The sequence below is a fragment of the Cervus canadensis genome, chromosome 28 (genome assembly GCF_019320065.1).
Source record: "Cervus canadensis isolate Bull #8, Minnesota chromosome 28, ASM1932006v1, whole genome shotgun sequence".
NCBI classification, from domain to species: domain Eukaryota; kingdom Metazoa; phylum Chordata; class Mammalia; order Artiodactyla; family Cervidae; genus Cervus; species Cervus canadensis.
Window position 1 is genome coordinate 18587420 of NC_057413.1, and position 27362 is coordinate 18614781.

Below are 27362 nucleotides of genomic sequence, written 5' to 3' on the forward strand. Positions count from 1 at the left end.
TAATGTTCTATTTTTTTGATCTGGCTGCTGGTTACATGGGTCTACTCAATTTGCAAGATTCATTAAACTGTTGACTTATTTGAGCACTCTTCTGTATATGTGTTAGTGAAAGTTGCTCAGTCGTGTCCAACTCTTTGCGACCCCCACGGACTCTACAGTCCATGGAATTCTTCAGGCCAAAACACCGGAGTGGGTAGCCTTTCCGTTCTCCAGGGGATCTTCCCAACCCAGGGATCAAAGCCAGTTCTCCCGTATTGCAGGCAGATTCTTCACCATCTGAGCCACCAGGGAAGCCCAAGAATACTGGAGTGGGTAGCCTATCCCTTTTCCAGGAGCTCTCCCTGACCTGGGGGATCAAACCGGGGTCTCCTGCATTGCAGGTGTATTCTTTACCAACTGAGCTATCAGGGAAGCCCAAATATGTTATATGTTATATGTCCCTAAAAAGTTTATTTTTTAAAAATGTGCCCAGGGCATACCAGTGTATATGTCTATGTAGCCACTCGCTCTTCTGACAGATCCTAGGAAAGAGAAAGATCTCCAAAACTTCAGACATTTCTTCTCCTTGGAGCTTAGGAGAATAGAGTACAAGAAAAAAATAAACAGAGAAGAGTGAGTAGCCTGGGTCTGTGTGGGAACAAGAGAATCATCAGGAGGCTGACCAAGCCTCCTGTAAAATTTCATGGCATGGGTGGGGGCACTCAATTGAAAGTTATGCTCCACCATTTAAAGTGAAAAAATAGAAATGTAAATAATCTCCAATCCAAAGTGGCTTTTAAATCCTCTATTAATGGAAAATTCGATATGTAGACAGTACTACACAAAGAATAATTTCACATTATAAATTGAGGAAAATTTATCAGTTCAGCTTAGTTTTAATAGCCTCAGTGTTTTAGTGGTATCTTCTTAAGACTGTTATCTTGGCAGCACAGTGCACCATTCAGGGGCCATCAGACCAGGTGGATTTTCTAAATCAAATTATAACGAGATTAATGTTTCCGTTTTCCCCACGTAGAGCCATATATTGCACCTCAGCTTTAATATTGATTTCTTAAGTAAGCAGTCCTTTTTTCTAACCAATTACCTCCCTTTGAATTTAAACAAAATATCTCCACTTACATGGATGCATATCTCTTTTGCCTGGACACTCTGGCAGACAGAGACCTTGCAAATCTCTATGTTACTGGGAGATGTCTGATTAGCCAATTTGATTTAATCAAGCTAACTCTCATCAAGAAATGTCACCATAAATAATTGCAATGCCTAAATTCAAATAAAAGCATAGCAAAAAAAATGTTATACTTTGGAAAGTATGTTTGGAAAAATTCCATCACGCGCTCATCACACTTTATGGAGAGCTAACTATTAATATATGTTAGAAACTGAGCCAGCTGCTGGACCCTGGAGAAGATGAATAATGCGCTGATAAGGAGGAGTCCTGGCTGGCGAACTGTTCACAGACCGGTGGAAAAGGGCCATGTAACATGCGCTATGGCACAGTCACGCACTGCTGCTGGAGCAGAGATAGGAAGGCTCAACGCTGAGAGTGTCGGGACCAGCGTGACGGAAGCCACAACGCCACGGTGAGTCTTACAGACGATAAAGTTGATGGGAACTGGGAGGGTATTCTAGGCCCATACAGAGAACGTGGCAACAGCTCATGCCATCAGGAAAGCTCTAGAAAGTTCCGTATGCCTGACGTGCGTGCCAGAGGCTGGTGGAAGATGAAGTGGGAAAGGAAGGCCATGAACAAGAGAAGCTCCTGAAGGAATCCCATTAGAAACAGGGTTTGCAGTTTTAGGACATGGCTGGCAATTATGAAGGACAGACTGGGACGGCACTCAGAAGACCTGACCTAGAGGGCAGCGAAAAACTACAGGATAAATGGGGAGCTTAAATCAAGAAGGGCCAGGGGAGCAGGTCCAGATTCAAGAGACTCTGTGCAAATTAGCCCTGACTGAGTGTGGAGACCGAGGGACAAGGAAAAGTCTAGGCTGACTCTAACATTAACAGGATTAAAATGATGGGAGGCACTAGGGGAAGGGGATTAGAAAGGAATGGAGCAGGGACTGGTCTTGTCCTGAATTTCCACTGCCAGCTGGCAGGAACTACAGACGCCTCCTCTGACCCCACCCACGAACAATCACTCCCAGGTTTCTTTCTGGCTTCACAGTACGGTGAGCCAAGGAATATGTGAGGAAAACTAAATATACAGAGGCAATTCAAGGCCTGGAGAATTTTTTTTTAGACATGTGAGTGTAGGATGCCTGGGAGAAATCAAGGTAGACATTGCAAGTAGTCAGAAATAGAACCCTTAGTCTAAGAAAAGTGGTTGAACCTGGAGACAAATTCCCATGTCCTATCCATAAGGATGCATTAAGGGTGTTTCGTAGTGAGGGATACATAATTATGGAGCTCCTTCAGTCACTTTAAGGAGAAGTCACCATTTTTGTTGTTTTTATGGGCAATGGCCTTCAACGTAAACTGTGATGTTCTCTGTCACTATTATGAGTTTTAAGAAGAGTACATGAGCACCTCTGAGTTAATCTGAGAAAGGATATAAAAATCACATTATAAGATGAAGCCATCCAGGAAAAGCCCAGAGGGGAAAAAAAGATCAGCAAACAAACAAAAAAATCACAGCAATTCTCCACTGTCCAATTAATAAATCTATGAAATCCCTGTCCTTCCCTGCCCATGTTAAATTAAATTACTATTCTAATTTGGAAGATTAATTAACATTTAACTACTCTGGCCTTAAAATGCATTAGAGATTTAAAAATGCTCAACTCAGTCTTGGTTTTCCTTTCCACCCACCCCCTATTCTATGCCCAGAACTTCCTCTCTCAAATATCAATTCCCAGTCTCAGCAGTCATATGTAACCACCCTCCTCTGCTCTCAAAATCTTTTCCATGAACTCTCTTCTGCTATCCATAATATCCAACCTTGATCTAGAGAAGCTTTACAAGTCTCCTATTCAATTTTAATCTTCATGAGAAGAAAACCATGTTTTTCACCATTTTTATGCCTCTCCTCCCAGAGAAGGCAATGGCACCCCACTCCAGTACTCTTGCCTGGAAAATCCCATGGACGGAGGAGCCTGGTAGGCTGCAGTCCATGGGGTCGCGAAGAGTCGGACATGACTGAGTGACTTCACTTTCACTTTTCACTTTTATGCATTGGAGAAAGAAATGGCAATCCACTCCAGTGTTCTTGCCTGGAGAATCCCAGGGATGGGGTCGCACAGAGTCGGACACGACTAAAGTGACTTAGCAGTAGCATGCCTCTCCTCCAAGGAGCAGACTCATCATGCTGACAGTAAAATGCAATAGAGCAAACAGAGTAAGATTAACCTAGAAACTGACTGGAGTGAAGGAGAATGAATGAGTAGGGACATTTTTGATTTTTAAAAATGTGTTTAGAAGGAATTATTTTGTCCCCTCCCCCACCGCTGACCTTTTTCTTCTTCTCTTTCCTCCTACTTCTTTCTAAGCCTACCAACCTTCTTTAACTTTTTCGTCATTCTGCAGAGACTTCCTTAGCTTTGAGCTTCAGACCAGGGTGGCAAGTGAGCCTTTAAAGGGAGAGGAAGGGAAGCAGTAAAAAGGCAGCTACCTGGGACAACAGGAATTAATAATGGATCCCCTCCCCAATGTAAACTGGGGTAGCTACCATGGAAAATAGTAAAGACGTTCCTTACAAAACAAAAATAGAGCTACCATGTGATCCAGCAATCCCACTCCTGGGCATATATCCAGACCAAATTATGACTCAAAAAAAGACACATGCAACTCTATGTTCATAGTACCACTATTGACAAAAGCCAAGACATGGAAACAACCGACCTGTCCATCAATAGATGAATGGATAAAGATGATGTGGTGTATATTTATACATATAAAGGAATACTACTCAGCCATAAAAAAGAACAAAATAATGCCATTTGCAGCAATATGGATGGAGATTATCATACTAAGCAAAGTAAGGCAGAAAAAGACAAATAACACATGATATCACTTATATGTACAATCTAAAATAGGATACAAACAAACGTATCTACAAAAGAGAAACAGGCTCACAGATGACAGATCAAACTTGGGGCTGCCAAGATGGAGGAGTGTTGGGGAGGGAAGGATTGGCAGTGTAGGATTAGCGGATGCAAACTATTACACACAGGATGGATTAACAACAAGGTCCTACTGTATGGCACAGGGAGCTATATTCAACATTCTGTGATAAACCAAAATGGAAAAAATATGAAAAATAATATACATATACATATATATAAAACTAAATCACTTTGCTGTACAACAGAAATTAACACTGTAAATCAACTATACTTCAATAAAATGTAAAAATTAAAGAATCAAAAAAACAGTGAGTACCCTCCTCACTTCCCCATCTTCAGGCTCCCTAATTCTAGATACTAAAGTTCTTCATTTCTGACTTGGAGACCACTTCAAACTAATTCATATCTCCTTACATAGATACTGCTATTAACCACTAGCCTCTTCAGGCACTTTGTACTTTATCGAAGTGTTTTCACATTCATTTTCATTAACGTTCCATTATGATGAAAATGCTAAATAACCATAATCGTGCTTCTAAATTAGAACCTCAGGGTGAACCTGGGACTAAAGTCTAAAGAGAATTTGATGATTCTCTCAACTAATTTCTAAAAATTAAACAGCAAACCTGCCTGCCTCACGAGTGAAAAACTGCCTCATATCCATCTATCTACTACAGAAAATTTTTATTCCTTTTGTCCCTTTCATTTGATGTTTGCTCAGAAAATAAAAATTCCTAAGGGGTGAACTCATCCATCTAAATGCTATCGAGTGCTGTGGTAATTAGATCTGGAACTCTTGTTTCAGTTAGCAAACCTTACCAAGCTGAAACTGTAATAGATCCAAAACATGCGAGGATGAAAAGCACCAGAGAAAATATGGAGACTGTTTGTTAGTAATAGCACTTATTGGTTCCTTTTAAGTTTCTGTCCTAGATGGCTAATGCTCTTGTCTTCCAGAACAATGACAGCCCACACCACTCATTCCGAAATTGGATGAAACCAATGAGAACTCTGGTGCAAGTGAGGAGCAAAAGATGGTCTTTAATTAAGTAAAAGTCAGTGTTCCCTTTCACTCCTAATACAACTTGGGCTCATCTCACATGGGAACTGTCTATTCGTTCAACTGGATCTTTCTGGTAGTTTTACAGTTATGGAGGAATAATCATTCATTTTCAGACTGCGAAATCTTCACCTCATACAAAAAAAAAAATTTAGAATTCTGAACTAGCATTTTCTTTGAATCCCTGAATACAGCTTAAATCCATTTTCTTGCTATTATTTGTCAGTGTTCAATGACTCTACAGAATGACTCTGCTTCTGTTTTTGACCTGAGATGCTAATGCATTTTTATCTTTCCTGGTGCAGTGCACACAAGGTTTCTGACACTGAACTAGGACAATGACTGAAGGAAGACCACTGCACAGATGGGACGTAAACTTCAGAGCTGCACCGTTACTCTGCGTTGGGGATTTGTCACCCTGAGTTTCAATCGTCACCACAAGTGTAGGCATAATGGACCGACCTACACACACACACACACAAACACACACACACTCTCAACACTGAGTGCTTCTGAGCAGAATACCCTGCTGGCTGGTTATCTGTGTGGGTTCGTGTGCACGTGTGTGAGCCCAGTTGTGTTTGACTCTTTGCAACCCTATGGACTGTAGCCCACCAGGTTCCTCTGTCCACGGCATCTTCCAGGCTAGAATACTGGAGTGGGTTGCCATTTCCTCCTCCAGGGCATCTTCCCCACCTAGAGCTTATCTGTGTCTCGGGTGTAAATGATGCCCTCGGAGCTGCTGATCCTCTAATAGACCAAGCCCCCCTCCTGGTTTTATTTCACTGCGGGGCAACAGAAAGAGGAAGTTGGGGAGGAGGAAATGTAATAAATCCCATGACTACTTCTTCCCCCTCCCTCCACCCTGTCACCTCCCACTATTGGCATCACAGACATTCCTGATATCAGAATCCTCCAAGAAGTCCCTTGCTTCCCGTTTTTATCCCGAGTCCCCTGTGATGAGGAACCATGCAAGTGCCTGAGCTGGTTCATCAGTTGAAGGAAAGAAGCTCAAGTTTCCATGTTCCCTGATCTGATTCTGAGGATGGACCGCTATAATGCTTCAAGCTCAGGGCAAACCCCATGCAGGTTGTAGGTATTAGAAAAATTCAAGAGCCTGACTACCCAAGGGCGGTCACCCAGCAAGGTCACAATATTCAGACATCCTTCCCTGGCCGCACACCTTCCCCCAACATTCATGAATCTAAACATCACACGATCCTTGGAAATTCAGTGAACGATTCTGGGAACAAGCAGGGAACTGCATCAAGGGTACTAGCCTGTGCGTGTCTACGAGCATGCCCACACGTGGAAACAGAAAGGGAATCACATCCTTCATAAGAAAACTAATCGTGGGGCTTCCCTGGCAATCCAGTGGTTAAAACTTTGTCCTTCCACTACAGCGGGCACGGTTCACTCTCTGGTAGGGAAACGAAGACCTCACCTGCCACGCTGCATGGCAAAAGAGAAAAAGAAAAATGGAACAGGTCTTGGTTTTGCTTACATTCTAGTTGTTGTTGCTTTAGTCATCTCCCACTCTTTTGAGACCCCATGGACTATAGACCACCAGGCTCCTCTGTGCATGGGATTTCCCAGGCAAGAATACTGGAGTGGGTTGCCATTTCCTTCTCCAGGGATCTTCCGAAGCCCACATCTCCTACACTGGCAGGCAGATTCTCTACCACTGAGTCACCGGGGAAGCTTACACTTTAATACTCTGCTTTAAAATATATATAGTTTCAATACCACATAAACCACAGCAGCACAGACTAAGCTATTTTCTCTATAGCTTTCCCAGTATTTCGAAGAAGCCTGAAACCCACTATACTTCCTGTGTTCCAAGAGTTCTAAAAACACTAAATTTTTTTAATGCAAAAAATATTAAAAATACCAATGAATACAATCAATCCCAAAACACTTTAAAGCAATCATTATTAAAATTTTGCTCAGAGAGGAGACCATAACCAGTTAACAGCTTCTGAAACCTATCTTCAGGCACCACTCAGGTGGAAAGTGTAAGGAAAACATACGCTGGTCAGTTAAGCCGGTATTTAAATGCAGCACTAAAAATGCATTTCACGCCCAACTTCATCAATCACCAAGCAATCTTACTTTGCATCTTGGCTACCGAAAGAAAATGAGATTTGTTTCCCTGAAGAAATATGTCAAAGCTCTGCTTGAATTATTAAGCTTTACTATTATAGAGAGAAACTGAGTCGGGGAAAAAATGAAGAAAATAGAAAAAGAAATAAAATTAGACCCAGGTTGCCATCTACAGACTGTTGTCAGCACTGTTCGTTCCTGAAGCACTAGATACCAGAATATCGATAAATATCAGCAGTAACACAAAAGGCCAAAATGCATAACTACAATCATAATGATTGCAAAAATCAAGATAGCCTATGAAGTCTCTTTTTTTTTCTAATTAATATGAGAACACTAAAGAACACTGATAAAAAAATCTTCACAATTTAACATATGCTCTGAAGGAAGCATAGTTATGCATCTTAACTCTAAAATTTTAACACTTTGAAATAAAATTGGATAGATTACATCATCCCAAAGTTAAAATACTTCAAGCATCAAAAACTGTTTCATCTCTAAAATAGAATTCTTGCATTTTTTGATGTGATATTTGTATATATGGAGAAATGATCATCACAATAAATCTAGTCAAAATCTGTCCCCAATCATGTTACAAAATTTTTATTCTTGTAATAACTTTTAAGATCTGCCCTCTTAGCAACTTTCAAATATGCAACGCAGTATTAATTTCCTGCATTTTTGGCTCATTATCTTGACTGTCTATATACCTTCCCTTTCATTTTGTTTCAAGTCTTTATTGCTTTTCCCTTTCTAAAGAATAAGAGCCCTCTGGAGGCACAAATGTCCAAAATCACACACTTGGTTCTAATTACTAAAACAGATGCTATTAAAGCAAAAAGCAACTGCAATAATAAGTGAATTTAGAGACAGGAGGAAGAAAGAGAGAGAGAGAGAGAAATAAAGACCAATACTTTTGCTAATATAACCTAGAAAATCTCCTAAAGCCAAAGACATCTGGAGGGATATCTGATAAGGAGAAATAGCTCAATTTTCAAAGTAGGGATTTAAGCTAATATCCTTAAACTTATCAACTGATGATTTAATCTCATAAACGGTACAAAAGCTTTTTTTCATTTTCCCTGGGAAAATTGTTTTGGAAGCCAAGATTCATTTTCCAGGTCATATGTTCTTTCTATCAAGATAAAAAGATACAAGATGCTTTGTCTAAACTCTTATATATGTTTCTAAATCCAGGGTATAGGCCTCTTGTGCACATGTACGTGCTAAATTGCTTCAGTCGTGTCCGACTCTGCGACCCTATGGACTGTAGCCCGCCAGGCTGCTCTGTTCATGGGATTCTCCAGGCAAGAATACTGGAGTGGATTGCCATTTCCTTCTCCAGGGGATCTCCCTGACCCAGGATCGAACCTGCGTCTCTTACGTCTCCTGCATTGGCAGGCAGGTTCTTTACCACCAGCATCACCTGGGGAGCCCAAAAGCCTCTTACTGGGAACAAAAATTCCCCAAATCTTCATTTAAAAGACACCAGCCATTGTTCTATATAACACAGAGATATAGCAGTGAAAAACCTACTATCTGCACATTATAAAACCACATTGCAAAATGTACACTTAACATGGGCAAGCAAAACCAGTGCAGATTCTCTAAAGACTGGGGAAGAATAGCCGAGGGCGTCTACATTTTCTTAGCACTTTAAAAATGTGACTTGTTTCCGTGTTCAACATGTGTTGGTTATTTTCACCCCCACAGATGAAACTATTGTTGAAAACAATTTGTGGGGACTTCCCCAGTGGTCCAGTGGTTAAGACTTTGCTTTCCAAAGCAGCAGGTCCAGCCCCTGGTCGGAGAGCTAAGATCCTACAAGCCTCACAGCCAAAACACTAAAAAACTCAAAACAGAAGCAGTGTCATAACAAATTCAGCAAATACTTTAAAAATGGCCCACATCAACAGCAAATCTTTTAAAGAGATCCTTGAAAATATGGGGAAAAAATCTTTAAAAAAAAAGAAGAGAGAGAAAACTATGAATTTCTACAAAGGCAAAAACACTGATAATTTGACTTTTTAATAATGGTTACTTTCCAAAAAAAATAATAATAATGGTTACTTTCCTGTAAAACATGGACATGCTGATTCAGTCTCTTGTGTTTCCAAGTTTCCATGAGTGAAATAACCTGAAGAGATGATGGTCCCCTTTCTCTTGAGGGGAAACTGCTAAATCTAAAGATTTTCACAAAATAAATTGAGAGCAAGAGCTAGGATTTTCATAAGCTACTAAGAGCCACACAGAAAATAAGCAAGTAACATTTCATAAAAGCCTTTAATTGAAAGTGATTCATGAAAAGTTTAACATGAGTCTTGTTTCTTAGTGGGTTTTAAAATATTACAGAGACATCTATTTTGTAACTTCCATCATTCATTCACCAATATTTATTAAGTGTCTCATCTCTCAGACCTAGTTATTGGGGATTGAAAAAAATAAACTAGTAAGACATAGCCCATGGCCTTGATGGTTTTGCAATCTACTATATACTGATTAAAATAAACCCTCTACTATTAATGTTCACATGTATGGCATGCTTTTTCAGGCTAGCTTTTTCCTTTGGTGCCTGGTAAAGAATCTGCCTGCAATGAAGGAGACCTGGGTTCAATCCCTGGGTCAGGAAGATTCCCTGGAGAAAGGAATAGCAACCCCACTCCAGTATTCTTGCCTGGAGAATTCCATGGACAGAGGAGCCTGGCGGGCTACACAGTCCATGGGATCACAAAGAGTCGGACACGACTGAGCGACTAACACTTTCACTTTTTCCATACAACAAGCATTCACTAAACATCCATTGACTGCATTTTACCCTGGCTTCCCCATTTCATGGTCACTGGAAAGGACTGAAAAAACTTAAAATCAAAACTATAAAGATAAATCTTAATATGAACCCACATGTTGCAGAAAGCTAATGGGGCCAAAGAAAGTTAAATGACTTGCCCAAAGTCAAGAGCAGAACTGGGACAAGAATCTAGGACTCCGGGCTTCCAGCTAATTATCATTTAAATCTTTGAAACCTTAAGCCCCCTCCACTTTCTTCTCTGTGGAATTGACTCCTTCATTTCACCTGCTCTTTTAACTTAGTCTCGCACATCTCTCTCCTGACCCTATAACCATCTGAGCAGCATCTTCTAAGCCCTCACACAAGTTTGTACTGTCTCCTTAGCTCTGAACCCCACATGAGCTATAACTGTAATGCAACGCTTCGTATGGACTTTGAAATGAACTGGAGCTCCCAGGAGGAAGACAGAGCTCTGGTCATGAATCTGAAACTTGATCCCATTCACCGCTTTTCAGAGCAGCCCAGCTCGTGTTCCTGCAGAGGTGAGTGAATCCCAGGGGGAGGGAGAATCAGTCACTCCTCCAGCCGTGTCCCAGCCAGCCCAGCTGCCCACAGCATCACCCCGCGCTCATGTGCTCACCCCACTGAGACCACACTCAGATGAAACCAAAAAGAGCCTGTCTTCACAAAAAACTAATGTGAAAAGGTCACAATTCTGACAGCATGCCTCCTTGGTTGACCCCATGGATTATACAGACCATGGAATACTCCAGGCCAGAATACTGGAGTGGGTTGCCATAGCCTTCTCCAGGGGATCTTCCCAACCCAGGAATCGAACTCAGGTCTCACACATTGCAGGTGGGTTTTTTACCAGCTGAGCCACCAGAGAAGCCCTAGTTTATCACACTTTTATCCTAAAATCTTGTAGTAATGCAAAATGCTTTAAGTTACTTTATACCGTCTCTCACCTGGTAATGCAAGGTAAGTGAGCTGGAGCTCCCAGGAGGAAGACAGAGCTCTGGCCATGAATCTGAAACTTGACCCCATGAAACTATTAATAATTTGGTACATACTCTTTATTGGTAAAATTGTGAGTGTGTGTTCTCTTGGATACCAGTGAAACATCTTTTTGAAAAAGTGATCTGTGACTAAAGGCAGTTAGTAATAAATGTGAACAAGAGTTGTAGACACACGAATAAGAGAGATCACAAGTAGGTAATAAAAATGTTAATCAAGCACTTTTAGCTGGAACACAGGATGGCAAAATTTACCTTTCTCAATAAGAACACTCATGAAATATTTTCTCTTGAAACATGTATCCTTATAGCACAATTGTTGGGAGCCGCCGGGATGTGCCCAGACTGTGACAAGGTCACGGGACGAGAGAGGAATCTGCAAGGAGCTCTTCCCCTTGAGGTTGTCCCGGGGGCCCGATATGTCTCCTCTTTCTGCCTGTTGGGCTTTCTATTAATTTTGGGGAATGTAATATATAGTAATAAGGCCTCCCTGGAAAAGTCCAAGCCTTTTTGGAAATGCTCATGATTGCTCTGGCTCAGGACACGACTGTAAACATCAAGTCAAAAAAGAAAAGGCCACAGGCATAGTTTGGCTGCTTGCTTAAAAGATTATAATATTCTAGAATAGAAAAGAGTAGGGGCATTTAGATTTAGAAGTAGATGTACTGCTTCAGTTTACTTGCTCCTTGATTGAGAGGGTTTTCATTATTGCTATTTCCTTGCTGATATTTGTCCATTGTTTCCCTTTCTTGAAACAACATGGAAGATTATGGGTATTTTTGTAGAGTTAGGAAATTGGGTACATAGGATTTCAATAGAAGATTTATATTAATCAGCTTCACTGCCATTTCCTCACTATTAATAGAGGTGTTTTGCTGCTTTAGAGGTGTTTTGCTGCTTCATAGTTAATCATTGTAAACTTTGTAATTTTAGGTAAAGAAAATATCACGGTTTTCACATGGTACTATTCTCAGAAATATCAAACATGTTTGCGTAGTAGCCCTTCCCATGTATTGTCTTATTGTCTAAAGAATTCATACTATACCTGAAATCTGTAGAACATTGTTTTTGTTAGAGTGAAAATGTTAGGCCATTGAGGCAAGAAGACTATGTACGGGACATTTAAGAAAAAACGCTGTAATCGGAAACGTTCTAGATGAATGCATAGGGGAAAAACATGGGAAAGAAAAATATTGACAGGAGCACGAAACCAGTATCTGATGTAATATGTGGTGACTTAAGGGGGAGGTAACGTTCATTCTATAAAAACTGAGCTGTCCTAAAAATAAAGAAGATACCTCTTCTACTCAACCTTCTGTATGTGTCTGTCTTCTTCCTTGCCGACGCCACTCATTCCTTGGGTGTTCCTGGACCCGCTGGGGCTGGACCCCAGCACACAATTGCTAATTACAACTAAAAATTAAGCATGAAAAACACCAGCATCTCTCATACACAGAAAGTCTTCCTTGAAAACTCTCATATATGACAATATTCTATGAGTCCAGGAAAACAAACGGATCTACTTACAAATTAAAATTGTATCACAGCCTTTGTATATCCTTGCCTCCTTTGTCAAAGATAAGGTGACCATAGGTTCGTGGATTTATCTCTGGGCTTTCTATTCTGTTCCATTGGTCTATATTTCTGTCTTTGTGCCAGTACCACACTGTCTTGATGACTGTGGCTTTGTAGTAGAGTCTGAAGTCAGGCAGGTTGATTCCTCCAGTTCCATTCTTCTTTCTTCAGATTACTTTGGCTATTCGAGGGTTTTTTGTATTCCATAACAAATTGTGAAATTCTTTTGGTCTAGTTTCTGTGAAAAATACCGTTGGTAGCTTGATAGGGATTGCATTGAATCTATAGATTGCTTTGGGTAGAATAGCCATTTTGACAATATTGATTCTTCCAATCCATGAACACGGTATGTTTCTCCATCTGTTTGTGTCCTCTTTGATTTCTTTCATCAGTGTTTTATAGTTTTCTATGTATAGGTCTTTTATTTCTTTAGGTAGATATACTCCTAAGTATTTTATTCTTTTTGTTGCAATGGTGAATGGTATTGTTTCCTAATTTCTCTTTCTGTTTTTTCATTGTTAGTGTATAGGAATGCAAGGGATTTCTCTGTGTTAATTTTATATCCTGCAACTTTACTATATTCATTGATTAGCTCTAGTAATTTTCTGGTAGAGTCTTTAGGGTTTTCTATGTAGAGGATCATGTCATCTGCCAACAGTGAGAGTTTTACTTCTTCATTTCCTATCTGGATTCCTTTTATTTCTTTTTCTGCTCTGATTGCTGTGGCCAAAAACTTCCAACACTATGTTTGAACAGTAGTGGTGAGAGTGGGCACCCCTGTCTTGTTCCTGATTTCAGGGGGAAATGCTTTCAATTTTCACCATGAGTGATTGCTTGCTGTGGGATTTTATATATAGCTTTTATTATGTTGAGGTATGTTCCTTCCTTATTCCTGCTTTGGAGAGTTTTTAATCATAATGAGTGTTGAATTTGACAAAGGAGGGAAGGATATACAATGGAAAAAAGACAACCTCTTTAACAAGTGGTGCTGGGAAAACTGGTCAACCACTTGTAAAAGAATGAAACTAGAACACTTTCTAACACCATACACAAAAAATAAACTCAAAATGGATTAAAGATCTAAATGTAAGACCAGAAACTATAAAACTCCTAGAGGAGAACATAGGCAAACACTCTCCGACATAAATCACAGCAAGATCCTCTATGACCCACCTCCCAGAATATTGGAAATAAAAGCAAAACTAAACAAATGGGACCTAATGAAACTTAAAAGCTTTTGCACTACAAAGGAAACTATAAGTAAGGTGAAAGACAGCCGTCAGATTGGGAGAAAAATTAATAGGCAAAATGAAGAAACAGACAAAGGCATTATCTTCAAAAATATACAAGCAACTCCTGGCAGCTCAGATTCCGAAAAAAATAATGATCCCAATAAAAGTGTGGCCAAAGAACTAAACAGACATTTCTCCAAAGAAGACATACAGATGGCTAACAAACACATGAAAATGTGCTCAACATCACTCACTATTAGAGAAATGCAAATCAAAACCACAATGAGGTACCATTACACACCAGTCCGGATGGCTGCTATCCAAAAGTCTACAAGCAATAAATGCTGGAGAGGGTGTGGAGAAAAGGGAACCCTCTTACACTGTTGGTGGGAATGCAAACTAGTACAGCCGCTATGGAGAACAGTGTGGAGATTCCTTTAAAAAACTGGAAATAGAACTGCCATATGACCCAGCAATCCCACTTCTGGGCATACACACTGAGGAAACCAGATCTGAAAGAGACATGTGCACCCCAATGTTCATCGCAGCACTGTTTATAATAGCCAGGACATGGAAGCAACCAGATGCCCATCAGCAGATGAATGGATAAGGGAAGCTGTGGTACATATACACCATGGAATTTTACTCAGCCGTCAAAAGGAATTCATTTGAACCAGTCCTAATGAGATGGATGAAACTGGAGCCCCTTATACAGAGTGAAGTAAGCCAGAAAGATAAAGAACATTACAGCATACTAACACATATATATGGAATTTAGAAAGATGGTAACGATAACCCTATATGCAAAACAGAAAAAGAGACACAGAAATACAGAACAGACTTTTGAACTCTGTGGGAGAAGGTGAGGGTGGGATGTTTCAAAAGAACAGCATGTATACTATCTATGGTGAAACAGATCACCAGCCCAGGTGGGATGCATGAGACAAGTGCTCCGGCCTGGTGCACTGGGAAGACCCAGAGGAATCGGGTGGAGAGGGAGGTGGGAGGGGGGATCGGGATGGGGAATAAGTGTAAATCTATGGCTGATTCATATCAATGTATGACAAAACCACTGAAATGTTGTGAAGTAAATAGCCTCCAACTAATAAAAAAATTAAAAAAAAAAAAAAAAAAAACAATAAAATTGTATCACAGCCTTAAGATAATGATCATCAGTAATAACAATATAATAATAATAACAAACTTACCACTGTTCGGGATTGTTTGTGGTGAATTCTTTAACTTGGCATTTTGTTTCTCTTTCGTGGGTTTTTCTGAATTCGCATCTTTTTTCCCTTTCCTCTTTGGAGGCTGAGGAGATGAGTTGTCGCTGGATCCAACTGTTGACTTAGACTGGCGATCATTTCCCTATGTGGCAAAAGATTAACTCTTACTACTGGCTGATGAACTCCTTGCGTGATAACTACAAGTCACTAACGTGGTAAAAAGGGGCAGGGGCCAGAGGTGGGTGTTCTGTGCTGATCCTACTTCTGTCCATTACCTACATTAAACTCTTCTGGGTGGCAGATGAGGGGTCTCCCAGGGGAAGAAGAATAAAAATAATAGCACTTGAGGGACTTCCCTGGCAGTCCAGGGGTTACAACTTCCCCTTCCAATGCAAGGTATACAGATGTAATCCCTGATCAGGGAGCTAATTTCTTACATGTTTTGCAGTCAAAAAAATAAATAAATAAAAATAAAACAGAAGCAATATTGTAACAAATGTAAAAGACTTTAAAAAATGGTCCACATCAAAAAACATTTTAAACAAATAATAGCACTTCACAACTGTATTGATATATACCAGGTGCTGCTATGAAACTGTCTCACTCATTCCTCATAATCTGAGAGACAGGTACTGTTATCACCCCATTGTACAGACAAGCAAATGAGGCTGAGCGGTGAAGCCTGGCCAAGGTCATACAGCCAGCAAGGAGCAGGGCCAGTCGGCTGTCTCAACCACCCTCTCCCTCCTGCACCTTTCAGAAGAATCAGCAGATAGCTATTGGATGAAGAATGATGACAAAACCCAGTTTGATCAGCTAATTGAGAAATACCTTCTTAACTAGTAGTCACAGTGAGCACACAGGTATCATCATATAAGCAGACCCGCACTGTGCTCATAGAAAACCTCCGATATTGACTCATCTGTCGGTGACTTTCACCATCTCTAGGAATCACAAATCTAGAGCAACATAGATACAAGCAGCTCAAGACCACATATCCCCCACCACCATTTCTGTAAGGCAGCCCCCGCTGACCACACCTATGGTGGTTGCCTCTGATTCCCATGTGCATCTGGAAATGAAGAGCTTGCATCTGCAAAGGGGGCTTCCCAGCATGACAGTGAGGCTGGGCTCGGCGGCTGCCGTGGCGGGCACGTGTACAGTTCCTGGGGAGCCGCGAAAGAGCCACTACAGTGGTGGCCACTGTACCCAAGGAATGGCTGTGCTGATTCTCAGCGCAAGAAATTCCCTCCAACAAGACAGCCTCGGCCTTAGGACACTCAGGCGCTACACCTTCCTGAGTGTGTGAGGCGTGAGGCTGCAGGTGGCAGAAATGATGCACGTTTTAGAGACCCTGACTCAGGGTCACTGCACGGCCACCAACCACCAATGGGCCCTTGGGGTAACTAGTTCCTACCTTCTTGGAACCTATTTCCTTATCAACTCAGTTCAGTTCAGTTCAGTCGCTCAGTCGTGTCCGACTCTTTGTGACCCCATGGACCCCTTATCAACTGAATGGGATTAACGTGCCTGCTGTTAGATCTCTTACATGAAATGAATGAAATGAAATGGTAACATTTATAAAGCAACCGGTACCATGCCTGGCAGGCTTCCCTTGTGGCTCGATGGTAAATTATCTGCCTGCAATGCAGGAGACGTGAGCTCGATGTTTGCGTGGGGAAGATCCCCTGGAGAAGGAAATGGCAGCCCATTCCAGAATTCTTGTTTGGGAAATCCCAGGGACAGAGAAGCCTGGCAGGCTACAGTCCGTGGGGTTGCAAAAGAGTTGAACACGACTTACCGACTAAACAAAACAAACGGTGTCTGGCGTGTAGTTTTATTCAAAGACTATCAGAGGGCTTCCTCCAAGAGCAGAGAGTTAATATCTTTTTCTTAAAAATTGTATCAAATTTACACCATATTGGGTGCAATTTTATGCAACATCTGTACTATGCTAGTATCTGAAAATAAATGTAGTAATGTTAAATAAACAAATCTGCCTAGAAACCTATTATAACTGCTCATTTTAAACATTTAGATATTCAGTCATCCAGAAGTGTTTAAATAGCTTTAGCTATCACCCAATTAAGAATAGAAAATTTCACAGCCTTACAAATGAAGTTATTTATGCTATTTTGTCATAGCCTACAAGAAAATGAATTATGCATAGATTTATTAACAGTATGAAAACTTGTCCAAATCTATAACACTTTTTTGCATAATTTAATTTCCTATTCCAACTGCAATTTAAACATACAGTTTCCACTTAATTATTGCATTAACTACAACCAGAGTTGGGTTTTTTTCCTTTCCTTTTCTTCAGTGATTATTTCTTGCAAAGCCATAAACTGCCAGACAGGAGAAATGGCTAATATGATTACAGCAGAGATTCCAAAACCATCATATGAGAAGGAACCATCAGCCTGGTCTCACATTCTAGTCTATTTTCAAATTAGTCTATTCATCTCAGTACTCTTGCCTGGAAAATCCCATGGACAGAGGAGCCTGATAGGCTGCAGTCCATGGAGTCGAGAAGAATCAGACATGACTGAGTGACTTCACTTTCACTTTCATGCATTGGAGAAGGAAATGGAAACCCACTCCAGTGTTCTTGCTGGAGAATCCCAGGGACGGCGGAGCCTGGTGGGCTGCCGTCTATGGGGTCGCACAGAGTCGGGCACGACCGAAGCGACTCAGCAGCAGCTATTCATCTCAAGATTCTAAAATTTTAAAAGCCTTGAATGAGAGGAGTAACCCTTCTAGCAAGCCTACTAGAATGTTCAGAGATGCTGTTCAACTTATCAGGACTAAAATGAAACAAAGAAAGCAAAACTCTGGATCTCATCATGAGAGGTTTTTTTTTTCTTTTTTTTTTTTTTTAAACAGCTCTCTGGGAAAAGCCTTAGTCACAAAAGGGGTAAAACAAGGGAATAGCAGACGCTCCACCCTAGGGACACTGAGGATTCACATGATTTTAAGCATGAACTCTCTTGTTGAATATACAAGAAGTTCTGATTTACTCCATTTCTGATAGGGACACTCAAAAGACTGATTCTGGAGCATCAAGAAAGACTAGTTGATTCCAATAACTCTATGAGGCATAGCTTTGGTAACTGACACTCATGCATTCAAATTCTATTAAGTTAATGACTTAATAGACTGATTAGGTTAATGACTAATTGCCAGGCACTTGACAAGAACTAAATTAAACAGCTTCCCTGGTAGCTCAGATGGTAAAGAATCTGCCTGCAATGCAGGAGACCCGGGCTCGATCCTTGGGTGGGGAAGATCCCCTGGAGAAGGGAATACCAACCCACTCCAGTATTCTTGTCTGGAAAATTCTACGGACAGGGGAGCCTGCAGGGTTACAGCCCATGGGGTTGCAAAGAGTCAGACATGACTGAGTGACTAACACAACACAAATTAAACTTAGAAAAAAATAATTGTTTTGTAATTAGAAAACTGGAAAGAATTTAAATGTTTTCTATTTTAAAAAGAAAACACGTCGTATAGCACAGGGAACTCTACTCAATATTCTGTGATAATCTAAGTGAGAAAAGGATCTGAAAAAAATGGATATATATATATATAACTGAATCACTTTGCTATACACCTGAAACTAACACTGCAAATCAACTATACTCTGATATACAATAAAAAAAGAAAACAAGATCCATCTAAAAAATAAAAACATGTATAATAAATTAATACAAATATAAATAAATTATATAGTATACGTTGTATACTTATCTATTTACATAGTTAATTATATAAATTATAAATAATACATAGACAAATTATAGAGAGAGAGGGAAGGGCAGAGGAATAGAAGAGGGATCTTCCTTCCTTTTTTGAGACTTCTACATATGACTCGTAAATGGATAGTCATTGCTATTTATGGGGCATATGGAATAAGATTGTCATCTCATACTGCTACGTTAGTTGATGACATTACTGAGTACCTCTTGTGTGCTAAATACTCATAAACACAAATATTTACCAAATGCATAGAAAGGCATTTTTTCAGATAAAGGAATTAACTTTCTCAAAGTTACCCAGGTTTGATTTTTCTACTACTATTTTTCAGATAAAGAGATTAGCTTTCTCAAAGTTATCCAGGCTTGATTTTTCTACTACACTGAAGCGTCCTAGTTCCCAAGGGACTAGAAACAGCTATCATATGGTTTGGTTCCCTTAAAAAGTCACCTGGAAGTAATAGATTGCGATTTTATCCCAAAGTGGAAGAAATCAAGCAGGAGCCTCATTTTACAGGGCATCCCATGCAAACACTAGACCCTATGTGATCATTCAAGCACTGTCCTGTTTTTTTCCTCACACACATATCAAAATACCTGATAGAAATAGCAAACCTCTGGCTCAAACCAACAGAAAACTAAAAAGAGCCCTTCGATCACCCCCTTACTCTACTCAAATTGGTATTGTTTTAGATCATTCCCTAGGCTCTTACCAACAAGATCCAGTCAACTCAGGTTTCTGTCATTACCATGGTAAATTCACTTTAAGCCTTCATGAACATGTGCCAAAGACACAAAAGCCATAACGCATCACACAAATCCCTCGTAAAGTGATTTTGTGAGGGATTTGCCGCACAAAGCAGGACTCACACTGTGTGTGTTTCAGCGAAGCACCCGGGAGACCTTGTGAGCAGGGGACCACACTCAGACTCAGGCTGGTGTTTCTCTGCGTATGTGCTGACGGGAAGTGTGAGAAACCTTTTTATCCAAACTGGACACAGGTTCCCGAAAGGCAAAATGGAGTTCTGGAAGCTTCAGATTCGACCTTTCACCGTGACTTTGTGATACACGGATAGTCACATTTTCTCACCAAAACCCGAGCAATTGCCATATTTGCATCTGTAAATTGCTGATCACAGAATGTATTAGCCACTTGGGAATGAAGGACAACTGAGGACAACGTCAGGTAGTCTTTGGCCCCAACTTTCAAGCACGTCCCTGATTTTACGTCTCTTCCACTAGAGGGTGCTTGGACTCTGTGCTGAAACCTCACAGCCAGAGGACAGCCTCCCGCTGGTGGGTTAATTTTTCAAACTTAATAGAATTTCAGAGGATTCACTTATCTTTTCCTTTTGTTTCCTAGGCTAGAATCTCAAAGTACTTGTTTCTGTGACCCCCAGTCTGTATGAGGGGTGACTTCTGATCTTTTCCTGCTTTGCACAGGGCATTCCGTGGCTGTTTTGAAAGGGTTGCAGGATCCTCCACCAAACCACCTCACTTTTACCCCAAACCCCATTACCCATACTTCCTACCACAAGGGTGGGGCTTTGCTGACTCATCACTTCTGAATAGCAGGTGCTCTATGGGGAGTATTGCAGCTTTCTCTCTCTCTTTTTCAAGTTCTATCAGGCCCCCACCCACACTTCCCTTCATTATGCGATACAGCCATTCCTAGAAAGCTTGCGGAGAAAAGAATTCCTAAAAATCCAACTCTGGGTCCCCTTTGATTTGCATCAGGAGTTCAGGGATGCCTTCCCTTGGACTGAACAGGAAGCAGTTCCCTAAGTTGTAAGCCAGCTCACCCAGCGACCCCTTCACTCACACTCACCCCCACGCAGTGTCAAGCAGTTAAGGATCTTGAAAACACATACATTCTCCAGGGAACCAATTAATTAAAGGAAAGGAGCAAATTGATCCTTCTGTTAAAAACTGAGTCTGTGACTTTGGAATGCCCAGTGTAGAATATTCTCTCCTTGTGGTTCACGGCCAGTCACTCACACATCCACTGGACAGGTTTCGTGGAAACTTACTGTGTGCCTGGCGGGTTACACCCCTCTGCTGAATAAAATCTCCTACAAGAGGCCCACCCTGGCCACCCAGGGGGTACTGCACCCTCTCTAACTTTCTCCCCCTGTACATGTTTCTTCAAGTTTATCCCTGATTAATATCAACTGTGTATTTGTTTGTCTTTTTCCTCCTCCAGAATGGAGGCTTCAGACATTTACGGTTTTCTCTGGAATCTCTGCCTCCCCCTCCCCACAAGCAATAAAAAACAGTTCAGTTCAGTTCAGTCACTCAGTCGTGTCCGACTCTTTGTGACCCCGTGGACTGCAGCACGCCAGGCCTCCCTGTCCATCACCAACTCCCAGAGTTTAATCAAACTCACGTTCACTGAGTCAGTGATGCCATCCAACCATCTCATCTTCTGTTGTCCCCTTCTCCTCGTGCTCGGGACATAATATGGACTCGATAAATGGCTACTGGGTGAATGCAGCCATCAGTGACAACATTAATGTCCCCTGCTGCCTCAGGTCCCAGTCGCCCGCATCACTCAGGACTCCAGCCGTCCCATTGCCTCCTGCTTCTATTCTAGCCCCATCCACTTCTCTGCACACACCACAGCCAGAATGATCTTTTAAAAATAGAAATCAAGTGTTATCACTCCCTTCCTCTGCCCGTCAAATGGTGTTCCAGTAAGGAATCAAAGCCAAACTCCATCCATGGCCTGCACCACTGGGCCCTGCCTGCCTCTCCAATCTCATCACAGACCACCCCAGCCTTCTTTCTGTCCCCTTTCTTTATGCCAAGCTCTTTCCCGAGGGCCTTTGTGACAGTTTCCTCTGCCATGGAGGCTCCTTCTCCCCTGCCCCCAGCTCGTACGGCTGGCTGCTTTACCTCATTAAGGTCTCAGCCTCAGAGCGTTTTATATCAACAAGTGCCCTGCCACATTTTAGTGTCCTCATGGCACTTATCACCGCCCGAAATTATTTATTTGTTTAGAGATTGATCGTCTGTCTACCCCCATTCTTCCACCACAGACAAAGGCACTAGAACAAAAGTTCCGTGCAGTCTGAAAGCTTGTCACCAATCTATGCCAGCTGCTTGAAGGAAATTCCTAGCACTCAGTAGGTGCTTGTTAAACATGTGTTGGATGGATGGCTGGAGGACCAGATAAATGGACAAATGAATCTACAGAATGCTTCGTGAGAAAGCACTGTGAAAAAAGGGACGGACTCTGATATCCCTGTGTTATTCTAAGTCAGAGCCTGGCAATATAATGTTGAGTCTTTGCTTGTGTATGAGATGGAAACTCATCTCAAAACATAACTTTGAGTCCTTAAAGTTTGCGTCCTAAAAGAGACCTTTTCCTGATACACATAGCTAAATTCTCCTTTTACTTTCCTGTATATCGTGCCATCCTTTCCTCTCATTTTAATCACACTTTGCAATTATACACTGCTTTGTGGTATCGTTTGTATAACTTTGTCTCCTTGAGTAGGACAGAGCTAAGAGAGAGTGTTGTGTCTTTTTGCTCAATACTATCTCCCTGGGGCTTAGTTCAAGGCCAGACACACGGAAGACATAGCCAGTCATCATTAGGTAACCCAGTATTCACAGCACAGATTCTAAAGAACTTCCATACAAGAGAGCAAGAAAGAGGTACACAAAAAAAAAAAAAAGAAAGAGGTACATATATGCCTCCTGTGTATGGATTTGAAAACTGGAAACACATTTTTAATTTAAAAAAAATCAGACATTCTAAATTTCAGAAGAATAATAAGCACCTAATCCCAAAGTTCAGTCATTGTGAATGTAAAGACCTGAGTCCTGATCTTGGTTCTGACATGAACTTTCCCTGTGATCTGGGTCAGTTATTCAACTACACTTGGTCTCTGTTTAACCATCACCTTTCCAGCTGTACCATAACGGTTAATGAGTTCCTACATGCATGGTACATGGAAGAGATTCCACTCCACAAAGTCCTGAAGAAGAACAGAAGGGCAGTTTCCCAAATCTAAATTCCTGGACTTTATTTAGCTTTACGGGCTTCCCAGGTGGCGCTAGTGCTAAAGAACCCGCCTGCCAATGCAGGAGACTAAGAGACACGGGTTCGATCCCTGTGACGGGAAGATCTCCTGCAGGAAGGCATGGCAACCCACTCCAGTATTCTTGCCTGGAGAATCCCATGGACACAGGAGCCTGGCAGGCTACAGTCCATAGGGTCGCAGAGAGTCAGACACAACTGAAGTGATTTAGTATGCAAGCACACATTTAGCTTTACGATGGTTACAATATATTTTTCAGTTACTGGAACACTCTCTCTCCCCTTGCTCTCCACATCCATGAAGTTATGGGTCCTCTGTAGCTCTCACTGTGAGCTCTGCACCCAACGCTCTCTACTCCCACTTCCCCATCCTCCCACTCAACAGCGTGATGAAGCCAGCTCCTCGCCGGGCTGTGTGGGGTTCGAGGAAAGAACCTCACCATGACATGCCTCTGCTCTTTGACTATGACCGTCACGTGGATGAACTTGCAAACTGTCATCTGATGTCCTCAGTCTCTGCCATTTACTACTACTTGCTGATCAGTCTGCAGCTAGATTCTGTGATGACATTGACAACTTAATGCATTAGAAATTAAGCAGGTCATTCTTTCCTCTAGCTGCCCTCTAATTAGCCATAGTACCACCATTTTCTCAGGCATCCAAGCTCAGAAACTTGGTCGAGGTCAGCACTATTTCTTCACGCAAAAAAAAAAAAAAAAACTTTTCAAGAATTTCATGGGATGTTACAGAAAAGGGGGAGGGGAAGGAATATCTAAATCATCATTAGAAGACAATATCATTGTCCAGCAGCCACTTATTTTACAAGACACCAGTGTAAGAGTTCTGCTTATTTAATTCAGAAAGGGGAAATGTCAGGTCAATTCTGACCTCTACAGGTCAGGAAATTCAACCAAAAGAGCAGAAAGAGAAGTTTCAGCCAAGAAGACCTGTCAAAGCAATACTCCAGCAGGACATGAAGCTCATCCCCATGAGGGGGTACAGACAAAAAATGCAAACAGGTTAAGACGTTACCTACTAAATGTTTGTCACGTAACGGGTATTCAATAGGTATATGCTGAATTAACAGATGAATGAATGGTGGATGAAAAAGATTCTGATAAGGAGCTAAATATTTAGAGTGATTCTCAATCTTTTTAAAAAATGTAACTGAGGATTGCCATTCTGTTACATACACTTTCTTTTCAGTCTTTGTCAGTTACAGAAAACTACACTGGCAGACCAGTGATGTGCCCTAAAACAGCATTTCTTCTCATTTATGTATTATTGCCTAGATTTCAAGCTGGTATAAATTTTATCAAGTCTATATATTAGGAAAAAGATACCTCTTTTAGAATCCATATTTTCAAAACATCAGCTCTCCTTTAGAAACCAGGTTGTAACATTAATGTTCTAGTGTTCACATAACTGCTCATATGCCACAAGGTGGCTAAATTTTATTTCTTCAAATTTAATTGAAACTCAAAGGACAGTCTCTCTGTTATTGTACAGAAATACAGAACATTAATGAGTAAAGTATCTGATACTTACACTGCCTTTAGACTTTCTGGATCCTACAATTGGAGGTAGTGAAGAGGTTTTCTGACTGTGAAAACAAATTGCAATTTAGAAATCTGAATATTATTCACAAATAATATACAAGGCAAGATAATTATCATCTCAGTGTATCACCCCAACCTGGAACTCAACTATCTGTAGACATCAGTATTCTACAAAAAGTACCACTAACTTTCGCAATTTCACAAAGACCACCAAAACATTTCCAAATTCCATTCCAAAAGATTATTTTTTTTAATTGGAGTATAACTGCTTTACAATGTTGTATTAGTTTCCACTGTCCAAAAGATTCTTAATGTTTTCTTGTATAGCATTTTAGTTGATGCTTACAAATAAATTTAGTACCACTTTTAACTTTTTCATACCACTTAAAATCAAATCCCTAAATTTTTAATTTGCATTTCAAAAAAAAAGGCATTTCCCAAGCTGCGTGACAATTTTGCCAGATCGTATTTAAAACTAAAAATGATGAAGTTTTTTTTATCATGTCTATCATATCTGGTAGAAACACAGAATGGTAAAACACTGGCATTTATATTCAGGGAGTTTCCAAACCAGTCACTCTCATCAAAAAATGTAAAAACTGCTCTTTGCCTCTAAGTATTTCCCAGATGTTTCTTTACAGGAAAAGATCCAGCTCGAAACCCAGCTGGACCTCTCTGACAATAAGAAGCCACGGAGGTAAAGGCAAATTTCGCACCTGCCTGAGAAAGGCCACCATGAGCGAGTTTTCTCATTGCCATCAAGTACAAGCACAAGGTCTCACTGCAGAATGTACTGCAACCCACAGCAGTCTACCCCAGCGTCGCTTCTCAGAGTGACCTTGTGAAGGACTTGATTTCATGGATGGGTAAGGATGGTTGGCAGTAAGTCTGATAAATAGTTCTAAAGTGCTAGAAAGCAATGTGCTCTTTGCGATACTTCAAACACCACCCCTGAAATTCCATTCCACCTATTCCGTATTGAGAAACCCTGGGCTAGTCTCTTCGTCAAGTTACACGGGATTACAAATCAATGGAAAACACACTTATGACATTCTGCTCTATCTCTGTCACATGTCACGCATCCGACTAGGAGCAACTACACAAAGTCAGTTTTCTAGCCAAGTAGACACGGAAAAGCAGCAGCAATGGACCGCAGGGCACCGTGAGCAAGCCCGAGGGTCCCTGCAAGCAGGGGCTGAGGCTCTTCATGCAAACGCGTGCCTGGGCAGTTCACCTGCTGGGCTAAAAGAAGGCATTCTTCACCAATGTCCGACATCTCATAGAGCAAAAGGGTTCTCTGTGCACTGTGTGTAAGAGTAACCTTTATTTTGCCTGAAATAATTATACACCCAGCGCTCCACTTATTTGTGTAAAAGAAATATCATTTCTATATTTTAACATTATTATTTTTAAGTAGAAAATATTATTTTTTAACCACCTGTAGATGTTCTTCTACGCACCAACTAAAAAAATTATTCAATCAAGTTAATGTTTTTAAGACTTCTAAAAGCCTGTGTTGCAGAGAAGCTCACTGCCCTGTACCTTTTTCACAAAAATAAATCTTTATATTTATTATAAATTCATAAGTGAGTGGCTAAAAAATACATAGTCTATCATAGATTCCTCAATATTATATTTTTATGCAATAGTTCTCAACATCCAATCACAGCAAAATAAACAGTGATCAACATGTTTCGGACATCCTTTCCTTTCTAACTGATAAACAAGATTCTAAAATACAGACCCGGGGCCAGCATAAGATTCAATGCTACTTCAAGTGATAACTAAAATATGAGACGTGAGTGAGGATGCAAACGTACCCGTAAGACTTTCTCATCGTCGACTTGTCGAAAAGTAATTCACTGTAAGGCAACTTCTTAAACTTATCTCTGCCGACAGCCACATAAAACTGCCCGTTCTCCAGCTCTGCCCCACTCTCAACCAGTTTTCCTTCTAAAGTGTAGAGTCTGCCAAAATATGAATGCCAGCAATTAAAATGTTAACAAGCATTTCAAGAACCGCTAAAATCACAGTCAATTAAAAACTCTATTCCTAAATTGGCTCATTTGAAACTATGCTAAACACTAAATTATAAATGTCTCAAAGTCATAAGACTCAGCTAAATACCAATGCAGATGCAATTATGGTCTAGTTTTACAGAACCTGGCAGTCTAACATAAGGATCCCCTACTGCTGCCATATCTAGAGTTTAGAGGGACAGAATTAACTTGTAGAGAATGTGTGTGTGTGCTCGGTCGTGTCCAACTCTTTTGCAACCCCATGGACTGTAGCCTGCTCCTCTGTCCATGAAATTCTCCAGGCAAGAATACTGGAGTGGGTTGCCGTTCAGAGAATGTCATACTTTAAATGAAGCTTGGCTTCCACTGAAGGTTGATTCTTCTCTTTATATCCCGTGAGCACTTAGAAAATTTATTTTCTTAATGCACTATTCAGGTTAACATCCACGAGCAGCCCTCAGACAGAATTGTACATACAAACACACAGAACTAGGTCAGAAAACAAGAGGTGCGAGGGCAGCAGGTAAAAGAACCCATTGCCAGTATTAATGATGCAGAACTGCATAGCGTTCATGCTTCTCTTTTTTTCCCTTCCGTCATCTTCCCAGAATCAAGGGATTTCACAAGAACCTCCCTTTACTGTAAAACTGCTGCTGCAAACTACAATGTGTTACTTATTAAGAGAACAGTGATAACCTTGCTAGACGATTTAAAGTGTCCACACAGTTTGTTTAAAGAGCAAGAAAAAAACAGACGGTTTAGAAAACCACGCCACAAAGAAGACAATGCATGTTTTTGAAGGTGATAAACAAGAGTTAGTAACTGGAAGGATTTTAAGAGGATCGTTTTAAAAGTTCTCAGACTTCTTATATCACAAAATTAAGGGTAGTGACATTTGCAAAGAAAAAAAAATCC

At 40.8% G+C, this 27362-nt stretch overlaps 1 protein-coding gene across 1 annotated transcript in view; it reads right to left on the reverse strand.

Annotated features, from left to right (window-relative positions):
* DCDC2 (doublecortin domain containing 2) overlaps positions 1 to 27362 on the reverse strand; it is a 153744-nt gene that overhangs the window by 69264 nt on the left and 57118 nt on the right. The window contains exons 6-8 of the mRNA XM_043450799.1: positions 26250 to 26396; positions 24419 to 24473; positions 15053 to 15212 (exon numbers count right to left, since the gene is read on the reverse strand). Of these exons, the coding sequence (XP_043306734.1) occupies positions 15053 to 15212; positions 24419 to 24473; positions 26250 to 26396 (362 nt within the window). The remainder of the gene's footprint in view (positions 1 to 15052; positions 15213 to 24418; positions 24474 to 26249; positions 26397 to 27362) is intronic.